Source organism: Syngnathus acus, chromosome 23 (assembly GCF_901709675.1).
Source record: "Syngnathus acus chromosome 23, fSynAcu1.2, whole genome shotgun sequence".
Classification (NCBI taxonomy): Eukaryota; Metazoa; Chordata; class Actinopteri; order Syngnathiformes; family Syngnathidae; genus Syngnathus; species Syngnathus acus.
In genome coordinates, this window is record NC_051107.1 from 370,246 (window position 1) to 395,750 (window position 25,505).

The 25,505-nt window shown below is 46.6% G+C and overlaps 3 protein-coding genes and 1 gene segment (V, D, J or C); 2 read left to right on the forward strand and 2 right to left on the reverse strand.

Moving 5' to 3' along the window:
• Positions 1–25,505, forward strand: part of LOC119117090 (T cell receptor alpha chain MC.7.G5-like) — an 89,872-nt gene that overhangs the window by 16,913 nt on the left and 47,454 nt on the right. For 3 of the 6 annotated variants that reach the window (XR_005096415.1, XM_037243095.1, XM_037243093.1), the window contains exons 5-7: positions 4,430–4,492; positions 5,906–6,106; positions 6,184–6,225. Coding sequence is in view for 3 of the 6 variants with exons in the window: in XM_037243095.1 (XP_037098990.1) it covers positions 4,430–4,492; positions 5,906–6,106; positions 6,184–6,225 (306 nt within the window). In the remaining 3 variants the exon portion in view is untranslated. Of the gene's footprint in view, positions 1–24; positions 125–4,429; positions 4,493–5,905; positions 6,107–6,183; positions 6,226–6,290; positions 6,530–25,505 lie in introns of those variants that run through there. The other 3 variants (XM_037243094.1, XR_005096416.1, XR_005096417.1) reach the window with 3 other exon arrangements.
• Positions 1–25,505, reverse strand: part of LOC119117091 (T cell receptor alpha chain MC.7.G5-like) — an 88,080-nt gene that overhangs the window by 7,333 nt on the left and 55,242 nt on the right. The window lies entirely within an intron of this gene.
• On the reverse strand, positions 9,026–9,982 carry LOC119117094. The segment is given in 2 exon segments: positions 9,026–9,786; positions 9,847–9,982. Coding segments are annotated over 2 exon segments (507 nt in total).
• LOC119117097 (importin-8-like) lies at positions 15,565–16,797 on the forward strand. The gene is made up of 3 exons (XM_037243101.1): positions 15,565–15,793; positions 15,895–16,024; positions 16,588–16,797. Coding segments are annotated over exons 1-3 (306 nt in total). The 5' UTR covers positions 15,565–15,618; the 3' UTR covers positions 16,589–16,797.

Sequence of the window (25,505 nt, forward strand, 5' to 3'; positions counted from 1 at the left end):
GTAAAATGTGCATTGTGTTGGCAGACAAGACGGTGAATCTCCTCTCCCTCGCTGTCCTCGCCCTACGCCTTGTCTTCGTCAAGACGCTCGCCATCAACGGTGTCATGACACTGCGTCTGTGCTTTGGCGCGCTGGAGTAGCCATGCCACCAGCTTCCTCCTGTTTGAAGGTGTTGCTTTTCTACATAAGCTATAAAATGTGTCATAAAATCAACAATAAATCAATCAAATAAATGTGTAGAAAAGACTGCAGCTATATTGTTGTATTGATGACAAAAAGAAAGCCATCAAGACTTGGGCTATCAAACTAACAAACTTTCAATGTGAGTGTGTGTGGGGTGGGGTGGGGGGGGGGCGTGTCGTTCCACAGGAAGCGGTCGCCATGGCACCTGCATCACAGATGACAGCAGCTATGGTTTCTGTCTCAAAAGCGTACTGGGACAGGATGTTTGTTGTGGGGAGGAAATGGAGGTCTGGTTCTTTTGGTTTTACTGTTGTTTAAGATTGTTGTTGATTTGTGTTTGAGTGGAAATACTTTACCAACTGGAGTATTTCAATGACATGAAGCTCTCACAAGGGGCTATAGTATAAAAGAGAAAGATCAACTTACAATAAATATCTTTATTAATAACATTGTTTTTTAGTCTGTAACACAGGGGTGGGCAATCTTTTTGACTTGCGGGCCGAATTGGGTTCTACATTTTGACCGGGGGGCCGAACCAGGAGCAGATGGATGTAGTATTTGTGTGAAGTAATAGAAATGACATGTAAAGGTCATTGCATAAAAGGTTGTTACTTTTAGTAGGTAGTAAAGCATGGATATTCAAAAAAAGCTTTTTGAAAACAAATGCATTCATTAACAGCATTAAAAAAATATTTCACCAAAAAACTACTATCACTGATTCTCATTAAATACGACACTGTTATTATGAATAATAGTTTCCATCACTTCAGCGCCTGCAGGTCAGATTTATGAAATATGTATAACTAATGAGGCGAAATCACATCAAACGGCAAACATTCTGACCAAATATATCATCTTGAAGAATCAGTGAAAGAATACATCGAAATAAAGTAATAAAGAAAATCATATTGTTGGTCTCCCTTTTTTGCTAGTGAATCATGGTCTGGAGTAAAATCTGTTGTGGTAATTCTTAGGATAGAGCCGAGGTGTCCGTTCGTTAACCTAGATCTGTGACGGGCTTTGTTGACGTTCATTTGGCTGAGCGTCTGTCACGGAACAGAGACAGGGCGACCAAGTGCAGCACGATCCTTTATTGAAAAAAGGGGGAAAGGGGAAGTGGAACGCTGGACTTGCGGTCTGGCAGGCGTGGCTGAGCAGCAGAGAACAGCGCGTAGTCGTAGTCAGAGGCAGGCAGGTTGTCGAGGCAGGCGGCGATCAGAAGCGTGGTCAAAGGACGAGCAAGTAGTCGGGGCAGGCGGCGATCAAAGTGTGGTCGGTCAGTTTACCGAAGCAGTTGGCAACAGAGATCGTTCAGGGGACAAAAAAGGCATTGGTGTCACGGGTAGTGTAAGTAGACGAACTGACCACCACTAGCAGAATACACAGAGATTAAGTAGGGGACCTAACGGGCTGTAGCAGGTGCTGGCAATTTCTTGATTGGGGCTTGGCTGGAAGTCAGGTGACGCAGGAACGTGACAGCGTCTGCTCTCACACGTAGGTCGAGCCAAATGGTCCACACTTTTTTTAAACACTCGGCACTCAGTGTCCACCTTTCTTTTCCTCGGGCCACTCATTTTAATGGAAGGATTCCAGGGGAAGGTTTGTGGGTGGCATTAGCGTAAAACTTTATCTGAAAGCTCAGCGCGCAAATTACGAGAATGCTGACTTCACAGCCCACACTCGAAATTTGGCACTGATGGAAATTGAGCGCGGAGTGCGCCGGGTCCGTACTACTTAGTACGTACACGCACTTGTGAGTGTGCACCGAGCTTTCTGACATGGCTTCCGGGAGTAAATGCGCGGGCGGGCGCTTCCCCATCTATTGGGGAAACATAGTAATTGCAGGGAAAATGACCCCAAGAATTTTTAATAATACAATTTATTCAGGTTTGGCGGGCCGGATTAAACGGCCCCGTGGGCCGGATGTGGCCCGCGGGCCGTACTTTGCCCATTTATGGACATTACCAATGCCTTTAGCATGTTTTTGTTTGTTACGTTCATCACCACTTTCCACCTGACCTTGAGGGGGGCAGAGTCAAGCGTAGCCTTGCTTGCTTTGTGATGTTGAATGAAATATGAAAAGATATTTATTTAATGAATTTTCAATTTAATTACAAGTCTAGGTATGTGTCAATGTTAGCCAGCACGGAGCGACATCATCAGTAGTGTGTGCTGTATAAAAATTGTTAGATCCTTTTGATGATTATCATTCCGCAATACAAGCATTTATTGACTTAGCATTTCAGTATTGATGCGCAATTTCCCCAGAAATTGCTTGTAAGTGCAATTTCTCCTACTTTTACTGTGTAAATTCTGAACGATATTTATTTCAAAATTCAAAAAAAAGACAAAAACTTTATTGTAACTTTATTGTTTTTTCCCCTCCTATTTACACATAATTGAATCAAACGGTCCCAACTTCAACGTAATTACGTTCCATATTGTTCTTTACCGTTCAACATAATTCCATGTGATTCCATATCATGCAGTGTAATTCCATAATCCCAAAGCATTCCACATGCTTCCATAATATGTCATTCAGCATTTCTCCAGAAATTGCTCCATTTCAATAGCACAATGTACACTTTTTTTTCCTTTTGCTGTTTTGTACACTGTACACCAGGGGTGCGCAATACTCCAATTGTCAGAACCCTGTTTTTTCCAAAAGTAGCTCGCGAGCTGAAAAAGTTTGGGCACCCCTGCTGTACACTATAGACCAGTGGTTCCCAAAGTGGGCGGTACCGCCCCCCTGGGGGCGGTGGAAAGATCTGGGGGGGCGGTGAGGAAGAAAGGGGCGGTAGGGGGGCGGCAGTCGATTTGTACACAACACGCCGCTCTGGCCCAGTCAGATCCGACAGCATAGACTACAAAAGCAAAAGCTCAGGTTTGTAATTTCAAGCTTGTAATGTTCAGAATTTTATCTTATAATAAAAACCGCATTCTGGCGGTCAACATCATCTTGAGTTCAAGTCAACATGAAATTGGGGACTCGCCAGAACGCGCCGTGTTGTGTTGAGCTGGTTAGGGCAGTGGTCCCCAACCGCCGGGCCGCGGACCGGTACCGGTCCGTGGGTCACTTGGTACCGGGCCGCCAAGCCGCACAGAATATTTTTTTTATCGACGATCAATTAATTCAGGTCAAGACACTCGTCCCGGTCACGTGACATGTTTCCCCAGTCGAGCCCGCAAAGCTAATATGTGGCGACAGGCTAACTAACCAGGCAGTGAAGCATTCAAAACTGCTTCAACACATGGAGACCAAGCATCCTGCAATAAAAGACAAACCTTAAATCACTTCGGGTGTCATTGTCTCCGATTACGTCTAGATGGGACCGGCTCGTTTCTGAGAAACAAACTCAGTGCTCCCACTAATTCAACGTAATGGTAATGATATTATCTTCTTCTTAACCAGCTCAGTGGCCTTGTGGTAGAGTGTCCGCCCTGAGACTGGAAGGTTGTGGGTTCAAACCCCGGCCGGGTCATACCAAAGACTATAAAAATGGGACCCATTACCTCCCTGCTTGGCACTCAGCATTAAGGGTTGGAATTGGGGGGTTAGATCACCAACTGATTCCCGAGCGCGGCACCGCTGCTGCTCACTGCTCCCCTCTCCCCCAGGGGATGGATTAAAATCACACGGGGATGGGTTAAATGCAGAGGACAAATTTCACCACACCCAGGTGTGTGTGTGACGATCATTGGGACTTTAATCTTTTAATCTTTAATCTTTCTTCTTCTTGTTTTTGTATTGTGTCGCCTACTTGTATGTCTCGTCACCGTGGGATGGAGGAAACGGAATTTCGGTTTCTTTGTGTGTCTTGACATATGAAGGGATTGACAATAAAGCTGACTTTGACTTTGACTTTGATTATAAATGTATTATTTATTTATTTATATAAATGTATTATTTATATATATAAGTGCCTGGGGGGGGGGGGGGGGGCGCTAGGAATTCACTGGGGAGCCAAAGGGGGCGCCAGCCTGCAAAAGTTTGGGAACCACTGCTATAGACTACTTTTGCTCAGAAAAGAAAGCTGGGGTCAATTGACAGACAGCTGGCCAAGAAAATGCCTGACTTTTTTACTGCAACCTAGTGAATTTAAGTGGATATTGCTTTTGAGTGGAACCTCCAACAAAGTTGTATAGAGCTGTGTGCTTTTGTGTATCTTAAAGTGCTATGCCACCTAAAAAAAATAAGGTCAGAGGCAGTGGGCGTTGCCAATGAGGTTGGAGGTTTGTGTCACAGCGTGTGTTGCTGTGGGCTTCAAGGTTGTCTTCGGTGGCGGAACCAGAGTGATTGTGGAAAGGAGTAAGATCTTGAGAGCTTGTATTTTTCACTACTACATTACCAGCATCATTACATGTTTACTTTCTTTCTGTGCTTGATTCCTCTTCTTGGGTCGTTCTATTGCTTGTTTTTGTGGCGTTGCACATCTTTATGGCAACACGTCAAGTAAATTTAGTTGGTCCAACATTGATGAGGTCACGTCCAGTCGACTTGGGTGCAAGTGGATAATGTTTGTTTATCTATATTTTCAAATTCATCATTTAATTTGAAGAACAAATGAGAGTCGTTTAAGAGTTTGGAGGTCTTGGGTGAGTGTGAAAATTAGGCCATACAATGTCATGACCTGATGAATTTTATATTTAGTGTGTGAGCCATTCTAGCTTTATTGGTGTTTTCGTTTGAGGGATCATGTGTGAGAAAACAGGAAATTATTTTTCCAAAGCAGAATCGGTGACAGTGGAGGCTTGTAATCAAATCTTTGACACCGTTTGTGTGTTTAAAATATATATTTTTGGAAATTCAAACGTTAACTTAAAAGAAAAATATCACAAATCGGACAAAGTGTGTATGAACGCAGTGTAATGATGCCCATGTGAGGTTCTCATCAGGTTCTTGTCCAAGCTTCTCACAAGGTTCTTGTAGAGGAAATAACTAATGTGTGACAGGAGTCAGAAAGTTAGTTTTCGGAAGTGGGACCAAAATTACAGTGGAGGCCTGTAAGTGGAAAAAAATTTTTTTAAGACATTTTATTGTTTTGTTTGAATTAAAAGCAGAAACAAGAACTTTACAGTGGAGGCCTGTAAGTGGGAAAAACAAATTTTAAGACATTTTATTGTTTTGTTTGAATTAAAAGCAGAAACAGGAACTTTTCTTGTTTTCGTGTTTGTGTAAATGCATATTTGTTAAAATTTGAAAGTCATTGTATGATATGAAGATATTCGAAAGTCAATAGTGCATTATTTTTAAGTGACTTAAACGATAGACGTGTATCCAGTAGCTATAATCACAGGTCAACATATCTGTGATATTGTATTTATTGTACATGAATTTTATTTGTTGTGAGGACACAATAGTTCTTATCAGGTTCTTCTCAATGAAACAATTGCTGTGTGACAGGAAATCAGAGATTTCGTTTTTGGAATTGGAACTACTGTGAGAGTGGAGGCCTGTAAATTATGGTTTCACGCTACAAAATAAACTAAATTGTGGCTCACAATTGTAAACGTAGAAATTTATAATAGAAGCTCTGTGGGAGACCATGAGACATCTAGACTGCCAGAAAAAAAAAATCGGGTAGAACGGATATTAGTAGAAGAAACAGAAGAACGTTTGCTAACTGTTAGCTTGCTTGCTCAATGTACTGCACTTTGTATGCAGCGATGGTTGTGTTTAGTTGATGACTCTGATGAAAGAATGTGCTCGGTTTTGTTTTAGGGAAGGAATTTAAGCCCTCCTTCTACAAAATGGAGTCGCGCAATCTGAGTGCATGTCTTGCCACCGGCTTCAGCCGACACAACGCCACGGCAAAGGCGGGAAAAGGATACATGTTCGAGCAGTCTCGTCCCGTGCTAATATCGGACGATTCGCTTTATAACCAGGTGGCGCTGCTATCCCATAACGACATGTGCGGGGAAGGTGAGGAGCTGGGATGAGGCCACTTATAAACATAATGGTGTCACCACATCATGTCACTTTCTGTTTTGCCGCCACAGGTGACAGCGGACCAGGGCGGTGCCCGGATGCGTTGGGTCCCGGTTGGTATTGAACATGTGAGCGGCGCAGTCTGTCGAGCTAAGTTTAATGTGCATTTTGTTGGCAGACAAGACGGTGAACCTCCTCTCCCTCATCGTCCTCGCCCTGCGCCTCGTCTTTGCCAAGATGCTCGCCATCAACGGTGTCATGACGCTGCGCCTGTGCTTTAGCGCACCCAAGTAGCAAGTGTCAAAACTCTCACCATCTTCTTATCCTCAGATGCCTTTGTTTGTATGTATTTGCTTGTGGTTGAACCTGAATGCCTTATCATCTAAGTCATAAATCGATAAAGGCATTCATGCGACAACAACTTCATATAAACGTCCTGTTTTCTATAGCAACCTGGAACAAACTATGGATAGATATCAGCGTGTGCCTGTATGAGCATGTGTTACATTAGCTTTGCTTTCGCGGCTCTTTCCACAGGAAGTGGCACCTGCGTCACAGATCAGAGGTTATGGTTGGTTTCTGTCTGCAAAGTCTGCTCGCACTGCATGCATGCAGGCAAAGAAATGAAGTGTGGGTAAAATAGGTCACAGCAACCACTGTCTATAAAGGCCTGGATATCCAATTGTATAACCTCACTTTAAAGCTATGTAAAGTGAAAATAAAAGTTCCAGAGAAGGCAAGTGAGAACAGAATCTGTCGACATGCTGTGGTAGTCATTGCAGAAATTGGCCATGTAAATTAAGCAACTCACACTGGTTACTGTTTTAGCCTAGCCCTGAAAAATTGAAAAGGTGAACAACAGTTTAATGTGATCATTCCATCAACGACTACAACACAGTTTTCAATCTTTGACATCATTTCAGCAATTATCTACAAACATATATGTAATGTATTAAGAAACATTACACTTTACTGAGCATTTAAAATCTATCTTAATTTGCTTTGTTTTTTTGGATCTCATTTTGTCATGACTTCAAAAAGTCAGTTCGAAGAACTGGATCTTTTGCAACTGATAGAACACTGCGTGAAAAGAAGTAGATGAGAGGGTGGAGCTGTGGTTGTTTTGCGCATCCTCATGGCAGGAAGCGCATGATCACTTTGTGGTAAAACAAGGCAAAAACCAAGACTAATACACAGGTGCTTGTTCACCGCAGCATATGAGTTGACACATGCTTTTCTAATGCAGCATCTTTATTTAACTAAGCATGAGCCACTGATTTATGCACCTGACGTCTGTGCAATTTCTGCCATCATGCAACATTGGGGTCTTAAACTAGTAGATCATATAAAATCATAATAGCTTGTTGGATAGGTTGAAAAGTTGGGGAGGATGATATGGAACAGCCCTAAACTGGTTCAGATCTTACTTAGAGGAAAGAAGGTTATTTTGTTTGACAACCATTGCTGCATACAAAGTGCGATACAAGGAATAAAAATTAGACATACAAAAATAAAGACGACTCGACCAATAAATTAATATCATGAAGACTTTAAACATTAGTTAAAGTTAAAGTCCCAATGATCGTCATTACACACACATCTGGGTGTGGTGAATTTGTCCTCTGCATTTAACCCATCCCCGTGTGATTTTGATCCATCCCCTCAGGGAGAGGGAGCAGTGAGCAGCAGCGGTGCCGCGCTCAGGAATCATTTGGTGATCTAACCCCCCAATTCCAACTCTTAATGCTGAGTGCCAAGCAGGGAGGCAATGGGTCCAATTTTTATAGTCTTTGGTATGACCCGGCTAGGGTTTGAACCCACAACCTTCCAGCCTCAGGGCGGACACTCTACCATTAGGCCACTGAGTTGACTGAGTAGACTGACAACACTGGGAGCTCAGACGGATGAGCTAGTTTAACAGGTTAACGGATGTGAAGCTTAATTAGTTGACTAGCTGTCGACTAATTAGGTTTCATGTCTGTTATGTTGTGTAGTCTTCTTAATAAAACAAAAATAAAACCGTACATTAAGTAAAGTACAGTACAAACATCATTGACGCTACATGCTAGCTTCATCTTTTAAATTGAGTTGAACAGGTTCTGTGTTGTCTTTTCAGTTATTTTGCTCTGCTGTACCCAGTTGGTGCTAGTTCTGGCCTCCAGGTTCCTGCTTTTTATTAAAGCCACAGTCTAGTAACATGAGAAACAATGAGCTAGCTTCCGGAACATGTAAAATGGACGTGTCCATCTATTCATTCATAAAACCAGCTCAGTGGCCTAGTGGTAGAGTGTCCGCCCTGAGACTGGAAGGTTGTGGGTTCAAACCCTGGCCGGGTCATACCAAAGACTATAAAAATGGGAACCTTTGCCTCCCTGTTTGGCACTCAGCATTAAGGGTTGGGTTTGGGGGGTTAGATCGCCAAATGATTCCCGAGCGTGGCACCGCTGCTGCTCACTTCTCCCCCAGGGGGTGGATCAAAAATCACATGGGGATGGGTTAAATGCAGAGGACAAATTTCACCACACCCAGATGTTTGTGTGACAATGATCATTGGGACTTTAGAACTGGTTTTCAGAGTCAACTTAATGGCCCAATATTCAGTACCACTGTGTCACCACACCACCATTCCTAACGTTTGCTCGATCTTAAATGTTGATGTACTATTTTAGCCACTTTTTTCATTTCATTGTAGTTTGGCGAGCTACATTTGCCAACTAGCTTGCCCAATACTGATGTCAGTGCAGTGTCAGCTTTCATTGGTCCACTCATTGACTTCTGAGGTTTGTAGCACCTGTCTCAAATCTTCTGGTATTGCTTGTATCTTCTTGCTCCAGTGATGAGTAAGAAATAAGGAGAGGAAATTGAGGTAACAAGCAGAATGCTGGCACAACTTCACAATTATTGAGCTACATTTGCCAACTAGCTTGCCCAATACTGATGTCAGTGCAGTGTCAGCTTTCATTGGTCCACTCATTGACTTCTGAGGTTTGTAGCACCTGTCTCAAATCTTCTGGTATTGCTTGTATCTTCTTGCTCCAGTGATGAGTAAGAAATAAGGAGAGGAAATTGAGGTATTAGATGTGAAGGAATTTATATTACTGTACTACTATTAGATTACATTAAACTGAGGTGCAGATAGGAAGCTCATTACAGTGCCGAATGGAAAGAAGAATCCAAAATCTTCTTAGTTACAAAGTAAATTTTAAGGCCTGTTGGTTCACAATGAAAATATCCTCACGCTCCATGAGTTGTTAGCATGTTATCACGCTGAATTGTAGCTCTGCTACACTGTGACCCATTTACTGTAACTTGTGAAAAAAGGCGGGTGCAGGTGTTTTTGTACAGGCACGTCAGTGGATGTGTCAGCGTGGGCTGCATGGCGCAGTAGAAGACTCCCGAGTCGCTGGGCTTCACATTGTCGATATGCAGAGGAGCTTGCGAGGTACTGTCGTTCACTCTACAGTGAAACCTCTTTGCGTACTTTTCCTCCGTTTTGCCTTGATCGAGCTTCAATCGGCTCAGCATGAACTCGGGCGCTGCGTTTGCTTCTTGTTTGTACCAGAAGATGTAGTCGTTGGTCGGCAATCTGTCGTACCTACATTCCAGCGTCACAGTTTCACCCTCCACTGTTTGCACGTCCGGTGTCGGCTGGTGCACCGTCTGGCCGTTGCTTCCTGTTAGAAGGCAATAAAGTCAGACCTCTGTTGAAAGCGGCAATGACCTGTTAACCTTACCGAGGCTCCAAGCGGCCATCAGCACACATACAAGCGCACGATTCATGTCTGCACTCCAAGTCTGCATGAGCACTGACTTGTAGCTGAGGAGGCAGGGCCTTCACTTCCTCTTGCAGTGACATCACACATGCACCTTGTCAATCGTGCTCTGCTGTGAGTAGAAGAAGAGTGACCCCCTGAGTCGCAGCAGTGTACTGTGGTCCTATTTAAACGGTCAAACGTAATCATTTGGTTGGAGTTTGGCTCAAGGTTTCTCATACTGTGCCTCAGGGGAAAGTACTAAAATTCATTTTTGTCCAAGTTGAACTGGAGACAAAATTTTTGCCATCCTTGTGTCACCATGGGTCATGAAGATGTACGTCTGTGTACCATCGGCATAACTGAAAGTTAACTCCATGTCTGTTGATAACATCATCAAGAAGGAGCATGTACAAGTTAAATAGCACTGGGCATAAGATTGAACCCTGCGCCACACCACGTGTTCTTATGGATCTTAGAGAAGCAGCTAGTATTGAAAATTAATTTGATTAGATTTGTTTATTTCGGCAAGTACAACATACCTATTACAGCTTCATTTCACATTTTGTTTTACATGACTTGTCGAAAAGGTGAGGGGCCAGACAAAGTACGGCTCAGAAGACTTCTTATGATAAATAAAATATATGGACCTAGTTTTCCCTCCCCCGAACACGGGTCACCGGGGCCCCCCTCTGGAGCCAGGCCTGGAGGTGGGGCTCGAAGGCGAGCGTCTGGTGGCCGGGCCTTCGCCCATGGGGCCCGGCCGGGCACAGCCTAAAAAGAAAATGTGGGTCCCCCTTCCCATGGGCTCACCACCTGTAGGAGGGGCCAAAGGGGTCGGGTGCAAAGTGAGCTGGAGCTGTGGCCGTAAGGTCGTCGGTGCCTGTCGTGGCGGCAATCCCCGAACCCGCTGGTGGACACCGGCGGTAAGGGATGCCGTCAAGCTGGAGAAGGAGCCTTATCGGGCCGTTTTGGGCCTGTAGGACTCTGGAGGCAGCCGACAGGTACTGGATGGCCAAGTGGAACGCAGCTTCGGCGGTTGCTGAGGCAAAAACCCGGGCATAGGAGGAGTTTGGCGAGGCCATGGAGAATGACTTCTGGACAGCTTCGAGGAAATTCTGGTCCACCATCCGGCGTCTCAGGAGGGGGAAGCAGTGCACCATCAACACTGTTTACAGTGGAGATGGCGTGCTGCTGACCTCGACTAGGGACGTCGTGAGTTGGTGGGGAGAATTTCATGGCTGCAACACCTGCAGTAGAAGTTGGGAAAGGGCATGTTTACCACTTCGTTACATCACCTTTCCTTTTAATAACACTCAATAAACGTTTTGGAAGAGAGGAGACTAATTCTCTTAGCTTCTCATGTGGAATTCTCTCCCATTCTTGCTTGATGAACCGCTTCAGTTGTTCAACAGTCCGGGGTCTTCCCTGTTGTATTTTACGCTTCATAATGCGCCACACATTTTCAATGGGAGACAGGTCTGGACTGCAAGCGGGCCAGGGGAGAACCTGGACTCTTCGAAGCCACGCTGTTGTAACACGTGCAGAATGTGGCTTGGCATTATCTTGCTGAAATAAGCAGCAGCGTCCATGAAAAAGACGCCGCTTGGATGGCAGCATATGTTGCTCCAAAGTCTGTATGTACTTTTCAGCATTTATGTTGCCTTCACAGAAATGTAAGTCACCCATGCCATGGGAACTAATGCACCCCCATACCATCACAGATGCTGGCTTTTGAACTTTGCGTTGATAACAGTCCGGATAGTCCGCTTCCTCTTTGGTCCGGAGGACACGACGTCTAGTGTTTCCAAAAACAATTTGAAAAGTGGACTCATCAGACCACAAAACACTTTTCCATTGGGCATCAATCCATTTTACATGAGCTCGGGCCCAGAGAACCCGGCGGCGTTTCTGGATGTTGTTCATAAACGGCTTTTGCTTTGCATGTTGGAGTTTTAACCCGCACTTACGGATGTAGTGACGAACTGTATTTACTGACAGTGGTTTTCTGAAGTTTTCCTGAGCCCATTTGGTGATATCCTTTACACACATGTCGGTTTTTAAGGCAGTGCTGTCTGAGGGATCGAAGGTCACGGTCACTCAGTCTTGGTTTCCGGCCGTGGCGCTTACGTGCAGTGATTTCACCAGATTCTCTGAACCTTTTGATGATATTATGGACTGTAGATGTTGAAATCCTTAAATTCCTTGCAATTTTCCATCCATCCATCCATCTTCTTCCGCTTATCCGGGGTCGGGTCGCGGGGGCAGCAGCTTCAGGAGGGACTCCCAGACTTCCCTCTCCCCAGCCACTTCATCTAGCTCATCCCGGGGGATCCCAAGGCGTTCCCAGGCCAGCCGAGAGACATAGTCTCTCCAGCGCGTCCTGGGTCGTCCCCGGGGTCTCCTACCGGTGGGACATGCCCGGAACACCTCCCCAGGGAGGCGTCCAGGAGGCATCCTGATGAGATGCCCGAGCCACCTCATCTGGCTCCTCTCAACGTGGAGGAGTAGCGACTCTACTCCGAGTCTCTCCCGGATGACCGAACTTCTCACCCTATCTCTAAGGGAGAGCCCGGACATCCTGCGGAGAAAACTCATTTCGGCCGCTTGTATCCGGGATCTCGTTCTTTCGGTCACGACCCATAGCTCGTGACCATAGGTGAGGGTAGGAGCGTAAATCGACCGGTAAATTGAGAGCTTTGCCTTTTGGCTCAGCTCTCTCTTTACCACGACGGACCGGTACAGAGTCCGCATTACTGCCGACGCTGCACCGATCCGCCTGTCGATCTCGCGCTCCATCCTCCCCTCACTCGTGAACAAGACCCCAAGATACTTAAACTCCTCCACTTGGGGCAGGATCTCATCCCCGATCCGGAGAGGGCATTCCACCCTTTTCCGATCGAGGACCATGGACTCGGATTTGGAGGTGCTGACCCTCATCCCGACCGCTTCACACTCGGCTGCGAACCGCTCCAGTGAGAGCTGGAGATCACGGCCTGAAGAAGCCAACAGCACAACGTCGTCTGCAAAAAGCAGAGACGCGATGCTGAGGTCCCCAAACCGGACACCCTCAACGCCTCGGCTGCACCTAGAAATTCTGTCCATAAAAATTATGAACAGAATCGGTGACAAAGGGCAGCCTTGGCGGAGTCCAACCCTCACTGGGAACGAATCCGACTTACTGCCGGAAATGCGGACCACACTCTGGCATCGGTGATACAGGGACCGAACCGCCCTTATCAGTTGGCTCGGTACCCCGTACTCCCGAAGCACCCCCCACAGAACCTCCCGAGGGACACGGTCGAACGCCTTCTCCAAGTCCACAAAACACATGTGGACTGGTTGGGCGAACTCCCATGCACCCTCGAGGATCCTGTTGAGGGTGAAGAGCTGGTCCACTGTTCCACGGCCAGGACGAAAGCCACACTGTTCCTCCTGAATCCGAGGTTCGACCTCCCGACGGACCCTCCTCTCCAGCACCCCTGAATAGACCTTACCAGGGAGGCTGAGGAGTGTAATTCCCCTGTAATTGGAACACACCCTCCGGTCCCCCTTCTTAAAGAGGGGAACCACCACCCCAGTCTGCCAATCCAGAGGCACTGTCCCCGATGTCCACGCGATGCTGTAGAGACGTGTCAGCCATGACAGCCCCACAACATCCAGAGCCCTTAAGAAATCCGGGCGGATCTCATCCACCCCCGGGGCCTTGCCACCGAGGAGTTTTTTAACTACCTCAGTGACTTCAACCCCAGAGATTGGAGAGTCCGCCTCAGAGTCCCCAGGCCCTGCTTCCACAATGGAAGGCGTGTCGGTGGAATTGAGGAGGTCTTCGAAGTATTCTCCCCACCGACACACGACGTCCCGAGTCGAGGTCAGCAGCACGCCATCTCCACTGTAAACAGTGTTGACGTTGCACTGCTTCCCCCTCCTGAGACGCCGGATGGTGGACCAGAATTTCCTCGAAGCCGTCCGGAAGTCATTCTCCATGGCCTCGCCGAACTCCTCCCACGCCCGGGTTTTTGCCTCAGCAACCGCCGAAGCCGCGTTCCGCTTGGCCATCCGGTACCTGTCAGCTGCCTCCGGAGTCCCGCAGGCCAAAACGGCCCGATAGGACTCCTTCTTCAGCTTGACGGCATCCCTTACGGCCGGTTTGTCACGCAGTTGTGGACAAAGTGGTGAACCACGCCCCATCCTTGTGAATGACTGAGCATGTTTGGGGAGGCTCCTTTTATACCCAATCATGGTACCCACCTGTTCCCAATTAACCTGATCACATGATAGCTGCTATACGCACGAGGCTATTTCATTTCAAAATAGGCTGCTCCGTTAATGTTTCGAGTAAATTGACGGATCGATATGGAAGGGAAACATAAGTAAGCAGTACCAATGTGTTAGATCGAACTTTAGTCAGTTCCGATCATTTTATAGGAGATAGTTTGAGAAACGCGATTGTTTACCGGTGGCTGCCATGACACTTTGCTGAGGCTCATGGGAGTCTGTAAGCTGAGGCTCATGGGAGTTTGCGGGTGGCTAATGCTATAATGATAGCTGCTATACGCACGAGGCTATTTCATTTCAAAATAGGCTGCTCCATTAATGTTTCGAGTAAATCTACGGTTCGATATGGAAGGGAAAAATAAGTAAGCAGTAACAATGTGTTAGATCAAACTTTAGTCAGTTCCGATCGTTCTATAGGAGATAGTTTGAGAAACGCAATTGTTTACAGAGGGCTCATTGGTTATTGGCTAGTGGATGCATACCGCAACCCTAGTCAACCTCAGTTTGTTGCAGTCAGGGCTGTGTACTCGGGGACTCGGACTCGGTCATTTTTGCCGGACTCGGACTCGGTGCTGATTTTGACAGAGTCCACCGAGTCCGACAATAAAAAAAATAAGTTCAATTTTATTTTCATCATGCTGCTGAGAATGCGCGTCGGACACTAACAGCAATGCCAATCAGCCAAGTCAGCGTAGAGCGCCTGTTTTCCGGGCTCAAGTTTATCATGTCTGATCAGCGCGGCGCGATGAAGGCTGACTTGGTTGAGGCGATTTTGTTCCTAAGAACAAACTCAAGTCGTTGAATTGAAACTTGAAAGTATCTGTTTATTGTATTCGTTTATATGTTTAATAAAGACAAAGCCATCACAAAACTGTTGTAATTATTTAGATTTTGATCTAAATTAGCCTTGAATAAAGACTAAGCAGTCACATGAATTAACAGAAAAAATGGACAGCCGGACTCGGACTCGGACTCGGTGGTCAAGAGGCCGGACTCGGACTCGGTGCAAAAATCCGACCGAGTCCACAGCCCTGGTTGCAGTATAGCTTCTATTTTATGCGCCTTATAATCCAGTGCGCCTTATGGTGCGAGAACTACGGTAAATGGTTTTGTAATACCTTTCCATGTAAAATACAATTGTTTCTGACTATTTGATTAATCAATTGAATAATTGATAAAATAATCGATTCTAAAAAATATTCAATAGTGACAGCCCTATCCCAAGAGCACGGCGATTGGATGAACCAGGAGGTCACACTGGAACTCAGGACACCATCAAAAGAACCGCAAGTTCTTAACTTAACAATAAGGAAGCAATTGGACAAAAACGGCATCAATGTCAACATTCCAATTAAGATGAACCGCTTGCTGACCAAAAAGAACATAAAGGCTCTTCAGTTTCATATCACGTCTTTATGTTCTTTATGTGCAGAGGAGATTCCCAGTGATGAGGATGAGGTGAATGAAAAATGCAGTATGATGCCGCAGGAGTCTAGTGTGCCAATGGGCCTAGGAGACGAGAGTAATGATGAAGATGACTACTGGGATGATGATGATTGCTTTGAAGGAACGCCTCTCGAAGAATACAGCACACCGCTTGACTATGACAATGGAGAAGATGAATATCTGTTCTTTGCATCTGCCCTGCTAAGTAAGTCAACTGTTGAGAAAGCTGCTTTTTAGCTGAATATTATTTTTAACTTGCAGTTAATATTTCAAAATGTGACCTATACTGTGTCGGCATTCTGTTAGGAATCCAGAATACAGATATGGCTTGGTACCAGTGTTTGACTGCACCCCTCAGTGATGACCAGAAAACACAGCTCCAGGAGATTTACAGCATCTCACAGCAAAGGAGGAGTACCGCATCCAAAGGCCAGTGGTAAGGAACAACATGATGAGCCAAGCTTCGCAAAATTAATTCATCTTTAATGCACGCAGGAGCGAATACATTCAACGAGGGCTGCAACCACTTTTTAATAATCGATCAATGAATCAGATTTTTATTTCAATGTTTTCATTTACAAATTATCCAAAACAAAACCTTTTTTTAAATCGACGGTGCAAAAAAATGCACCAACATGATTTTTTTTCACAAGATTCACAATTCATTTACTGATTTGGTCAGTAACACAACACAAAAGTTGCTAAATCATGGATCCTTGCTTTCCAAAGTTTAACGAGAAGTTTGTAAATGTCTAGTTTTAATCCAACACGATATTGATTGTCATGAGGCTGAATATTGGAGGATTTGGACATTATTAGTTTTCAAAACGATTGATCAATTATGACAAATACTAATTATCAATTAATTTCGATTATCTATTAGTTGTCGATTAATTGGTGCGCCTCAACATTCAAGTATAGAATGGCACTTGCAAAGTAACTGATGTCATTTTTTGTTTGTTCTCTGCAGCTAAATGTCTTTTTTTTTTTCCTTTTTAGAGTGCCAATGAGGATTCTAAAGAAGATATTATATGAACTGACTAAATGAATTGGAACTTTGACTCCAAATCCTGTCAGGCTGTCTTTTTTTTTTCCCATTTGAGACATTGTGCAATTCTTATAGTCCCTACTATAGTATCCACTAGGACAGACTGTTTTTAAATTTCTTGACATAAAATGTAATGGTAAAATTCTTACTGTTAGTAAACTGCAACGTGTGCCTGTTAGTGGTTCTCTAAGAAAAAACATACCGTATTGGCCCGAATATAAGACGACCCCGATTATAAGACGACCCCCTCTTTTTCAAGACTCAAGTTTGAAAAAAGACATTTTGAACACCAAATTTAATTTTTATACAGAAAATAATTACATCTGAAACAAATGATTATAACAATATATTCGAGAGAAAAAGCATGTTATTTTGCCTCATTCAAATCATGCAAAAACTGTCTATCACATCTTAATATCTGAACATTTAAATATGTAAACTAAAGTGCAATCGCATTTGTAAATGTATGGCTTCTGGTTTTTGAAATTTAAATAAACCAATCTACTGTGATAAAACAACAACATTGCAATAACTGCATTAACCATCAAAGTGAAGTCTTGAAACAAATCTGAATAAGGAAAAACATTGCAATAAAATAATGCAAACTGCTACCGCTATTGTTGGGGAGCCTGAGGACTGTATAGGGGGTTGGCTCGGATGGTTATGCTCTTTTCGCCACCGGGTGTCGGTCAGAACACAGGAGGGAAGACGTGGTTCAGTTTTGATTGCTTTACTGAATTATTGGCAAAAAAAATAAAATAAATAACCATAAATGAAATACTCTCGGCAACACACCAAACATAAGTCATAGATCGAGACAACAAAATACATTTGCTGGCGACCGTTAGTCGCCGTCCCGCTGCGTAACAGCTACTTGTACGATGTGAGGCAAACTTAAAGGAGCGCGCCGGAGCTGTCAATCAAACGGCGCACACGAAGCAAACCGCGATCGGACAAACGGCACAACAGTGGATAGTAGTAACAATAAAATGTATATACTCATTTTGTGTCAAAGACGCACACGATCACAGCAACATACTCAGTCGATACCAGCAACCTTTAACTTACCGCTGCGCACAAGTGAAAATGGGTATAATGTCTAGACCCCGAATATAAGACGACCCCCACTTTTTCAGTCTTATTTCAATGCAAAAAACATCGTCTTATATTCGGGCCAAAACGGTATGTGTTTTGTGTAATATGTGTAATCCATCCATCCATCCATCTTCTTCCGCTTATCCGGGGTCGGGTCGCGGGGGCAGCAGCTTCAGGAGGGACTCCCAGACTTCCCTCTCCCCAGCCACTTCATCTAGCTCATCCCGGGGGATCCCAAGGCGTTCCCAGGCCAGCCGAGAGACATAGTCTCTCCAGCGCGTCCTGGGTCGTCCCCGGGGTCTCCTACCGGTGGGACATGCCCGGAACACCTCCCCAGGGAGGCGTCCAGGAGGCATCCTGATGAGATGCCCGAGCCACCTCATCTGGCTCCTCTCAACGTGGAGGAGTAGCGACTCTAATCCGAGTCTCTCCCGGATGACCGAACTCCTCACCCTATCTCTAAGGGAGAGCCCGGACATCCTGCGGAGAAAACTCATTTCGGCCGCTTGTATCCGGGATCTCGTTCTTTCGGTCACGACCCATAGCTCGTGACCATAGGTGAGGGTAGGAGCGTAAATCGACCGGTAAATTGAGAGCTTTGCCTTTTGGCTCAGCTCTCTCTTTACCACGACGGACCGGTACAGAGTCCGCATTACTGCCGACGCTGCACCGATCCGCCTGTCGATCTCGCGCTCCATCCTCCCCTCACTCGTGAACAAGACCCCAAGATACTTAAACTCCTCCACTTGGGGCAGGATCTCATCCCCGATCCGGAGAGGGCATTCCACCCTTTTCCGATCGAGGACCATGGACTCGGATTTGGAGGTGCTGACCCTCATCCCGACCGCTTCACACTCGGCTGCGAACCGCTCCAGTGAGAGCTGGAGATCACGGCCTGAAGAAGCCAACAGCACCACGTCGTCTGCAAAAAGCAGAGACGCGATGCTGAGGTCCCCAAACCGGACACCCTCAACGCCTCGGCTGCGCCTAGAAATTCTGTCCATAAAAATTATGAACAGAATCGGTGACAAAGGGCAGCCTTGGCGGAGTCCAACCCTCACTGGGAACGAATCCGACTTACTGCCGGAAATGCGGACCACACTCTGGCATCGGTGATACAGGGACCGAACCGCCCTTATCAGTTGGCTCGGTACCCCGTACTCCCGAAGCACCCCCCACAGAACCTCCCGAGGGACACGGTCGAACGCCTTCTCCAAGTCCACAAAACACATGTGGACTGGTTGGGCGAACTCCCATGCACCCTCGAGGATCCTGTTGAGGGTGAAGAGCTGGTCCACTGTTCCACGGCCAGGACGAAAGCCACACTGTTCCTCCTGAATCCGAGGTTCGACCTCCCGACGGACCCTCCTCTCCAGCACCCCTGAATAGACCTTACCAGGGAGGCTGAGGAGTGTAATTCCCCTGTAATTGGAACACACCCTCCGGTCCCCCTTCTTAAAGAGGGGAACCACCACCCCAGTCTGCCAATCCAGAGGCACTGTCCCCGATGTCCACGCGATGCTGTAGAGACGTGTCAGCCATGACAGCCCCACAACATCCAGAGCCCTTAAGAAATCCGGGCGGATCTCATCCACCCCCGGGGCCTTGCCACCGAGGAGTTTTTTAACTACCTCAGTGACTTCAACCCCAGAGATTGGAGAGTCCGCCTCAGAGTCCCCAGGCCCTGCTTCCACAATGGAAGGCGTGTCGGTGGAATTGAGGAGGTCTTCGAAGTATTCTCCCCACCGACACACGACGTCCCGAGTCGAGGTCAGCAGCACGCCATCTCCACTGTAAACAGTGTTGACGTTGCACTGCTTCCCCCTCCTGAGACGCCGGATGGTGGACCAGAATTTCCTCGAAGCCGTCCGGAAGTCATTCTCCATGGCCTCGCCGAACTCCTCCCACGCCCGGGTTTTTGCCTCAGCAACCGCCGAAGCCGCGTTCCGCTTGGCCATCCGGTACCTGTCAGCTGCCTCCGGAGTCCCGCAGGCCAAAACGGCCCGATAGGACTCCTTCTTCAGCTTGACGGCATCCCTTACCGCCGGTGTCCACCAGCGGGTTCGGGGATTGCCGCCACGACAGGCACCAATGACCTTACGGCCACAGCTCCGGTCGGCCGCCTCAACAATGGAGGCGCGGAACAAGGTCCACTCGGACTCAATGTCCCCCGCCTCCCCCGGGACGTGGGAAAAGCTCTGCCGGAGGTGGGAGTTGAAGCTCTTCCTGACAGGGGATTCCGCCAGACGTTCCCAGCAGACCCTCACAGAACGTTTGGGTCTGCCAGGTCGGACCGGCATCTTCCCCCACCATCGGAGCCAACCCACCACCAGGTGGTGATCAGTTGACAGCTCCGCCCCTCTCTTCGCCCGAGTGTCCAAAACATGCGGCCGCAAATCCGATGACACGACTACAAAGTCGATCATCGAACTGCGGCCTAGGGTGTCCTGGTGCCAAGTGCACACATGGACACCCTTATGTTTGAACATGGTGTTCATTATTGAAAATCCGTGTCGGGCACAGAAGTCCAACAATAGAACACCGCTCGGGTTCAGATCGGGGGGGCCGTTCCTCCCAATCACGCCCTTCCAGGTCTCACTGTCATTGCCCACGTGAGCATTGAAGTCACCCAGTAGAACGACGGAGTCCCCAGAAGGAGCGCTCTCCAGCACTTCCTCCAGGGACTCCAAGAAGGGTGGGTACTCTGAGCTGCCGTTTGGTGCATAGACACAAACAACAGTCAGGACCCGTCCCCCCACCCGAAGGCGGAGGGAGGCTACCCTCTCGTTCACCGGGGTGAACCCCAATGTGCAGGCGCCCAGCCGGGGGGCAATAAGTATACCCACACCTGCCCGACGCCTCTCACCGTGGGCAACTCCAGAGTGGAAGAGAGTCCAGCCCCTCTCGAGAGGGCTTGTACCGGAACCCAAACTGTGCGTGGAGGCAAGTCCGACTATATCTAGTCGGAACTTTTCTGCCTCGCACACCAGCTCGGGCTCCTTTCCAGCCAGAGAGGTGACATTCCATGTCCCAAGAGCCAGCTTCTGCAGCCGGGGATCAGACCGCCAAGGTCCCTGCCTTTGGCCGCCGCCCAGCTTGCAATGCACCCGACCCCTTTGGCCCCTCCCACAGGTGGTGAGCCCATGGGAAGGGGGACCCACGTTTCCTTTTCGGGCTGAGCCCGGCCGGGCCCCATGGGCGAAGGCCCGGCCACCAGACGCTCGCCTTCGAGCCCCGCCTCCAGGCCTGGCTCCAGAGGGGGGCCCCGGTGACCCGCGTCCGGGCGAGGGAAAACGTGATCCATTCATTTTTATCATCATAAGGGGCTGATGAGCCGTGCTTTGTCTGGCCCCTCACCTAGGACCCGTTTGCCATGGGTGACCCTACCAGGGGCATGAAGCCCCAGACAACATGGCTCCTAGGATCATAGGGGCACGCAAACCCCTCCACCACGATAAGGTGACGACTCACGGAGGGGGTAATATGTGTAATATAATCTCTAATTCACTGTCGTAGCAAAGAATTTCATCAGATGGAATTTGAGCTATACATTTTTTTGTCCAGGTGCTGGGTTTAGAAAAAGCTCAATTGTCATTTACTTTTGATATACTGTCTACAATCCAACAATTGTGTCACGAAGAAGAAGAAGAAAAAAGCTTGGCTTGGATTTCCTTGTTTTATGTACTGAAAAGTTTTACTGAAACGATTTTGAGAATCATAAAAATCATAACATCTCACAGCTTGGTTTTGGTTTTGTTTCCATTTTGAATTGTTTAAATGGTTGGCAGTCTATATTGACAACGTGAATAAAAACGAAGGGGTTTGATTTTCCCCTAAAGACCCACTCGACATCCCACTAGGACGGATGTGTCAAACTCTTTTTTTTTTTTCTCGGGTCGCATTGTAGGCATAGTTTCCTTCGGAGGGCCATTATGACTGTCAACCCAAATAAATGTATGAACGCCTCATTTTATATACAGTACAAGCTCCTAAACAAACTGACAAATAACTCGTTTTCAAATCAAATTAGTAAAAAATGTTCAAATATTTTAAAAAGATGATAAAAGACAAAAGGAAGACAATTTACAATTCTAGTAATAATACATGAAATTGATGCACAGTTTGTCTTCACGGGCCACAGAAAATGATGTGGCAGGCCGTATCTGGCCCCCAGGCCTTGAGTTTGATACCTGTGCACTTGGAGGATTGTCTTGGGGTGTTGCCTTCTCTGGAGAGGGATCATGTGTGCAGGAGAGAACCTGATGGCTGAGCATGACAGGAGCCCGGGCGAAATGACAGAGAAAGTAAAGCGCCCTAGAGCAGCGGTGGCCAACCCGCGGCTCGCGAGCCTCATGCGGCTCTTTGGCTAGTTTCATGCGGCTCTTTTACGTTCATATCAACATTTGTGTTTATTTTTCGTGCGTATTTGCTTCGCTTGAGTTCAATATGGTATTTTGGTCAAACGCGCATGCGCGTGAGGTGAAATCCCGCAAAGGAGGAGGGACAAACAGAGCGATTGGTTTTGCCCGCTTTTTTTATGAATGGCGACTGCGACTACGGGGGCCCATTAGGTCCAGAAAAGCTGACAAGACGCTTGCCAAAATGGCAAGGAAAAAATGCACAGCTAAACGAATATATGACGATGAACACAGGACGTTTTTAACAGAGTTAAAGTTGTTTTTTGTTTAACGCTATGGCAAGCCATTCTGCCTGATATGTCGGACGTCATTGGCGCATGTAAAAGCTTCAAATGGTCAGCGCCACTTCAGCTCACTTCATGCCAATATCGATAAGGACTTTGCAAAAGGGGCTGAATTTCGCAAGCACAAGTTTGGAGACTTTGAAAAGTCAGGCAGAAAAATAGGTACAGTTTTTCAAAAAAATTACGAAGCACTCAGAGACTGTCACACTTGCATTGTTTCAACTGGCTTGGAACATTGCACGGGCTAAAAAGCCATACAATGAAGTGGAGTTCGTTAAAATATGCCTCAGTGACGTTATTGAAATCTTGTCTCCTGAAAACGACGAACTCAAACGAATGGTCTGTCCCGCCACACATAGTAAGTGAAAAAACTTATTATGTTTTTGTTTGTGGAATTTGTTGAACTGAGAGTTTGTCTGTGTGAGACAATGCACACAATGCTCATTGTTGAAAATGTGGTCTTTGGTCTGTGGTTTTAGTACTGTAGGAGTCAATTTGTCATTATCATGTTGGTGCGTGACATAATAATGTCACACAATAAATTTGGCTGAGCAGAGGGGTGTGTGTGTGTGTGTGTGTGCGCGCACGCGCGCGTGCGTGTTTGTGTGCGTGTGTGTGTGGGGGGGGTGTTCATGTGTGCTCATGTGTATGATGTGGCTCTTTGCGATGACACAGTAAAAAATGTGGCTCTTAGTCTCTGACTGGTTGGCCACCCCTGCCCTAGAGACAAGACTCTACCAGCCTGACAGGGATTTAGGTGCTTGACAGATTCTGTGATTATTTTGTTCTGTTACTACTAGAAAGGGGATCTCAGCTCCCTCAAGTAGTGATGAAAAATGAAGCTTCAAATTTGCATCATGAACCAGTAGATGCTATTACCTGTAGATAGCAGTCTCTGTTCTACATTGGGCTGAAATTACACTGACTTGCCATTTCTTAAACCCCTTTATTTAAACCAACAGTTTTATCTAGAGTAGTATAAAAATACAAGTGTTTCATAAAGCAAATTTGATGTTTTATTTTTCCACACTTCCCTTCAACCAATGTTTCCACTCTTCTTCTTCGAATGGAGGAGATGGTTCTTTGAAGGTGCAGCTGTTATATTTGGTGGCAAGTGTCAGTCAGCCAGCTGACCTGAGCGTCATCTATGGAGGTCAGACCATTTGCCCCGCCAGGATGGCGGTAGATGGGGCAAGATGGTCTGCAGTCTGTTCCTCTGTGCCACACTCGCATGCCGCAGTAGGCGCAAAACCCCATTTGTGCATGGTTGAGCGGAAACGTATTCCTGTTGGTGTTGTGCTTATTGACCTGGCTATCAAACGAGTGTGAGAACTACAACACCAAGCAGGTATGCAGTACTCGGCGGCAGAATGGACCAAGGCTAGAGTGGCTGTATGGAGTGTCTTACCGTCAGCTCCCCAGCTTGAACCAGCCAATCTTCGCAGGAGCCTGATGCGTATGGTGAGCTTTTTGCACAGTGACTCTAGGTGACGGCAGTACTTGAGTGCTCTGTCGAGTTTAATGCCAAGGTATGTAGGCTCGTCAGGTAGAGAACATCCATTAACGTGTACGTTAAGCTCATGTTTTGCCTCCTTGTTGTAAAGATGGAAGGCAACTGTCACTGTTTTGGTGGTACTGAGCTTCAGCTTCCACTCCTGAAGGGCGCCCATCACAGCCAATTGTTCATGGTTGCCTGCTTCAGATTGATTTACAAACCTTAATAACGTGGCTATGATTCAGAATGAATGTTCAAATCGCAGCTTTAAAAAAAAAAAAAAAAGAAGCGGCATTGTCAAAGTCAGGGCCGGTTCTAGGAATGCACATAAGAGGGGGCAGTCAGAAATGTGAAGGGGGCATGTTCTTTTTTTTTTTTTACACATTTTTAACACTGTTAGTGTTTTCTTCACGGCAGTTGTTAGCTGTGTGTCCAGATCTCAACCTGGAGAAGTGGATTGCACTCTGTCAGGCCTCTACACTAAGACCTGTCCAGCTTGGGTGTCCCACCTGAAGATTAAAGCTTCTGCTGGTATTGCTCTTAGGGTCACTGAGGCACGCAAACCCCCTGACCACAATAAGGTGGCAATCTCTCAGGGGGGGGGAACATATAATATGAATGTTATATTAACTATTATTTGAGTTGTCGTTAATCATTAGTCCGGCCGGGTCATACCAAAGACTATAAAAATGGGACCCATTGCCTCCCTGCTTGGCACTCAGCATTAAGGGTTGGAATTGGGGGGTTAGATCACCAACTGATTCCCGAGCGCGGCACCGCTGCTGCTCACTGCTCCCCTCTCCCCCAGGGGATGGATTAAAATCACATGGGGATGGGTTAAATGCAGAGGACAAATTTCACCACACCCAGGTGTGTGTGTGACGATCATTGGGACTTTAATCTTAATCTTTAATCTTTAATATCACGGGTCATTACGACGAGTTTGGTGGAGTTTTTACTGCTTCTTCCAACTCCTACCGCGCTGACTGTAACTTGACACTCTCTGGCTGCGTCTTGCCTCATTTGCATACTCACAGTGATTGGATGTTTACGGAGGGGCGCGGAGTCCTGACAGCAGGCTGTGTGAGGACACACACTGCACCGACATGAGAGAAGAGAGGGGGCTGATTAACGTGTGTTTCTATCAGCGGATTTTTCACTTCTAAAAGTTTGATTCGAGGGGGCAGGACATCTGTTTGAGGGGGCGTTGCCCCCTCTTGCCCCTGCGTAGAGCCGGCACTGGTCAAAGTCAAAGTCTGCTTTATTGTCAATCTCTTCACATGCCAAGACGCACAAAGAAATCGAAATTACGTTTCCACTATCCCACGGTGACAAGACATAGTACACGACATACATACAAGCAAACAACACAAAATAAAAACAAGAAGGCACAAACAATGAATAATAAGAGTGATGAATAAATAATAAATAAACAAATAACACAATAAATAAGAGGAGCAAAACGGAGCAAGTGAGCATACAGCAGACAGTCAGAATATAGCGCAAAAGTACAGGACGCTACGCCGAAGGGGGGAGAGAGTTCAGGATCCTAACAGCCTGGAGTATGAAGCTGTTGG

Excerpts from the sequence above, each read along its gene's own strand:
- LOC119117097 (XM_037243101.1), top strand. The coding sequence starts at position 15,619 with ATGATGCCGCAGGAGTCTAGTGTGCCAATGGGCCTAGGAGACGAGAGT. Across the intron at positions 15,794-15,894 it reads CTTTGCATCTGCCCTGCTAA|GAATCCAGAATACAGATATG; the intron begins GTAAGTCAACTG and ends GCATTCTGTTAG.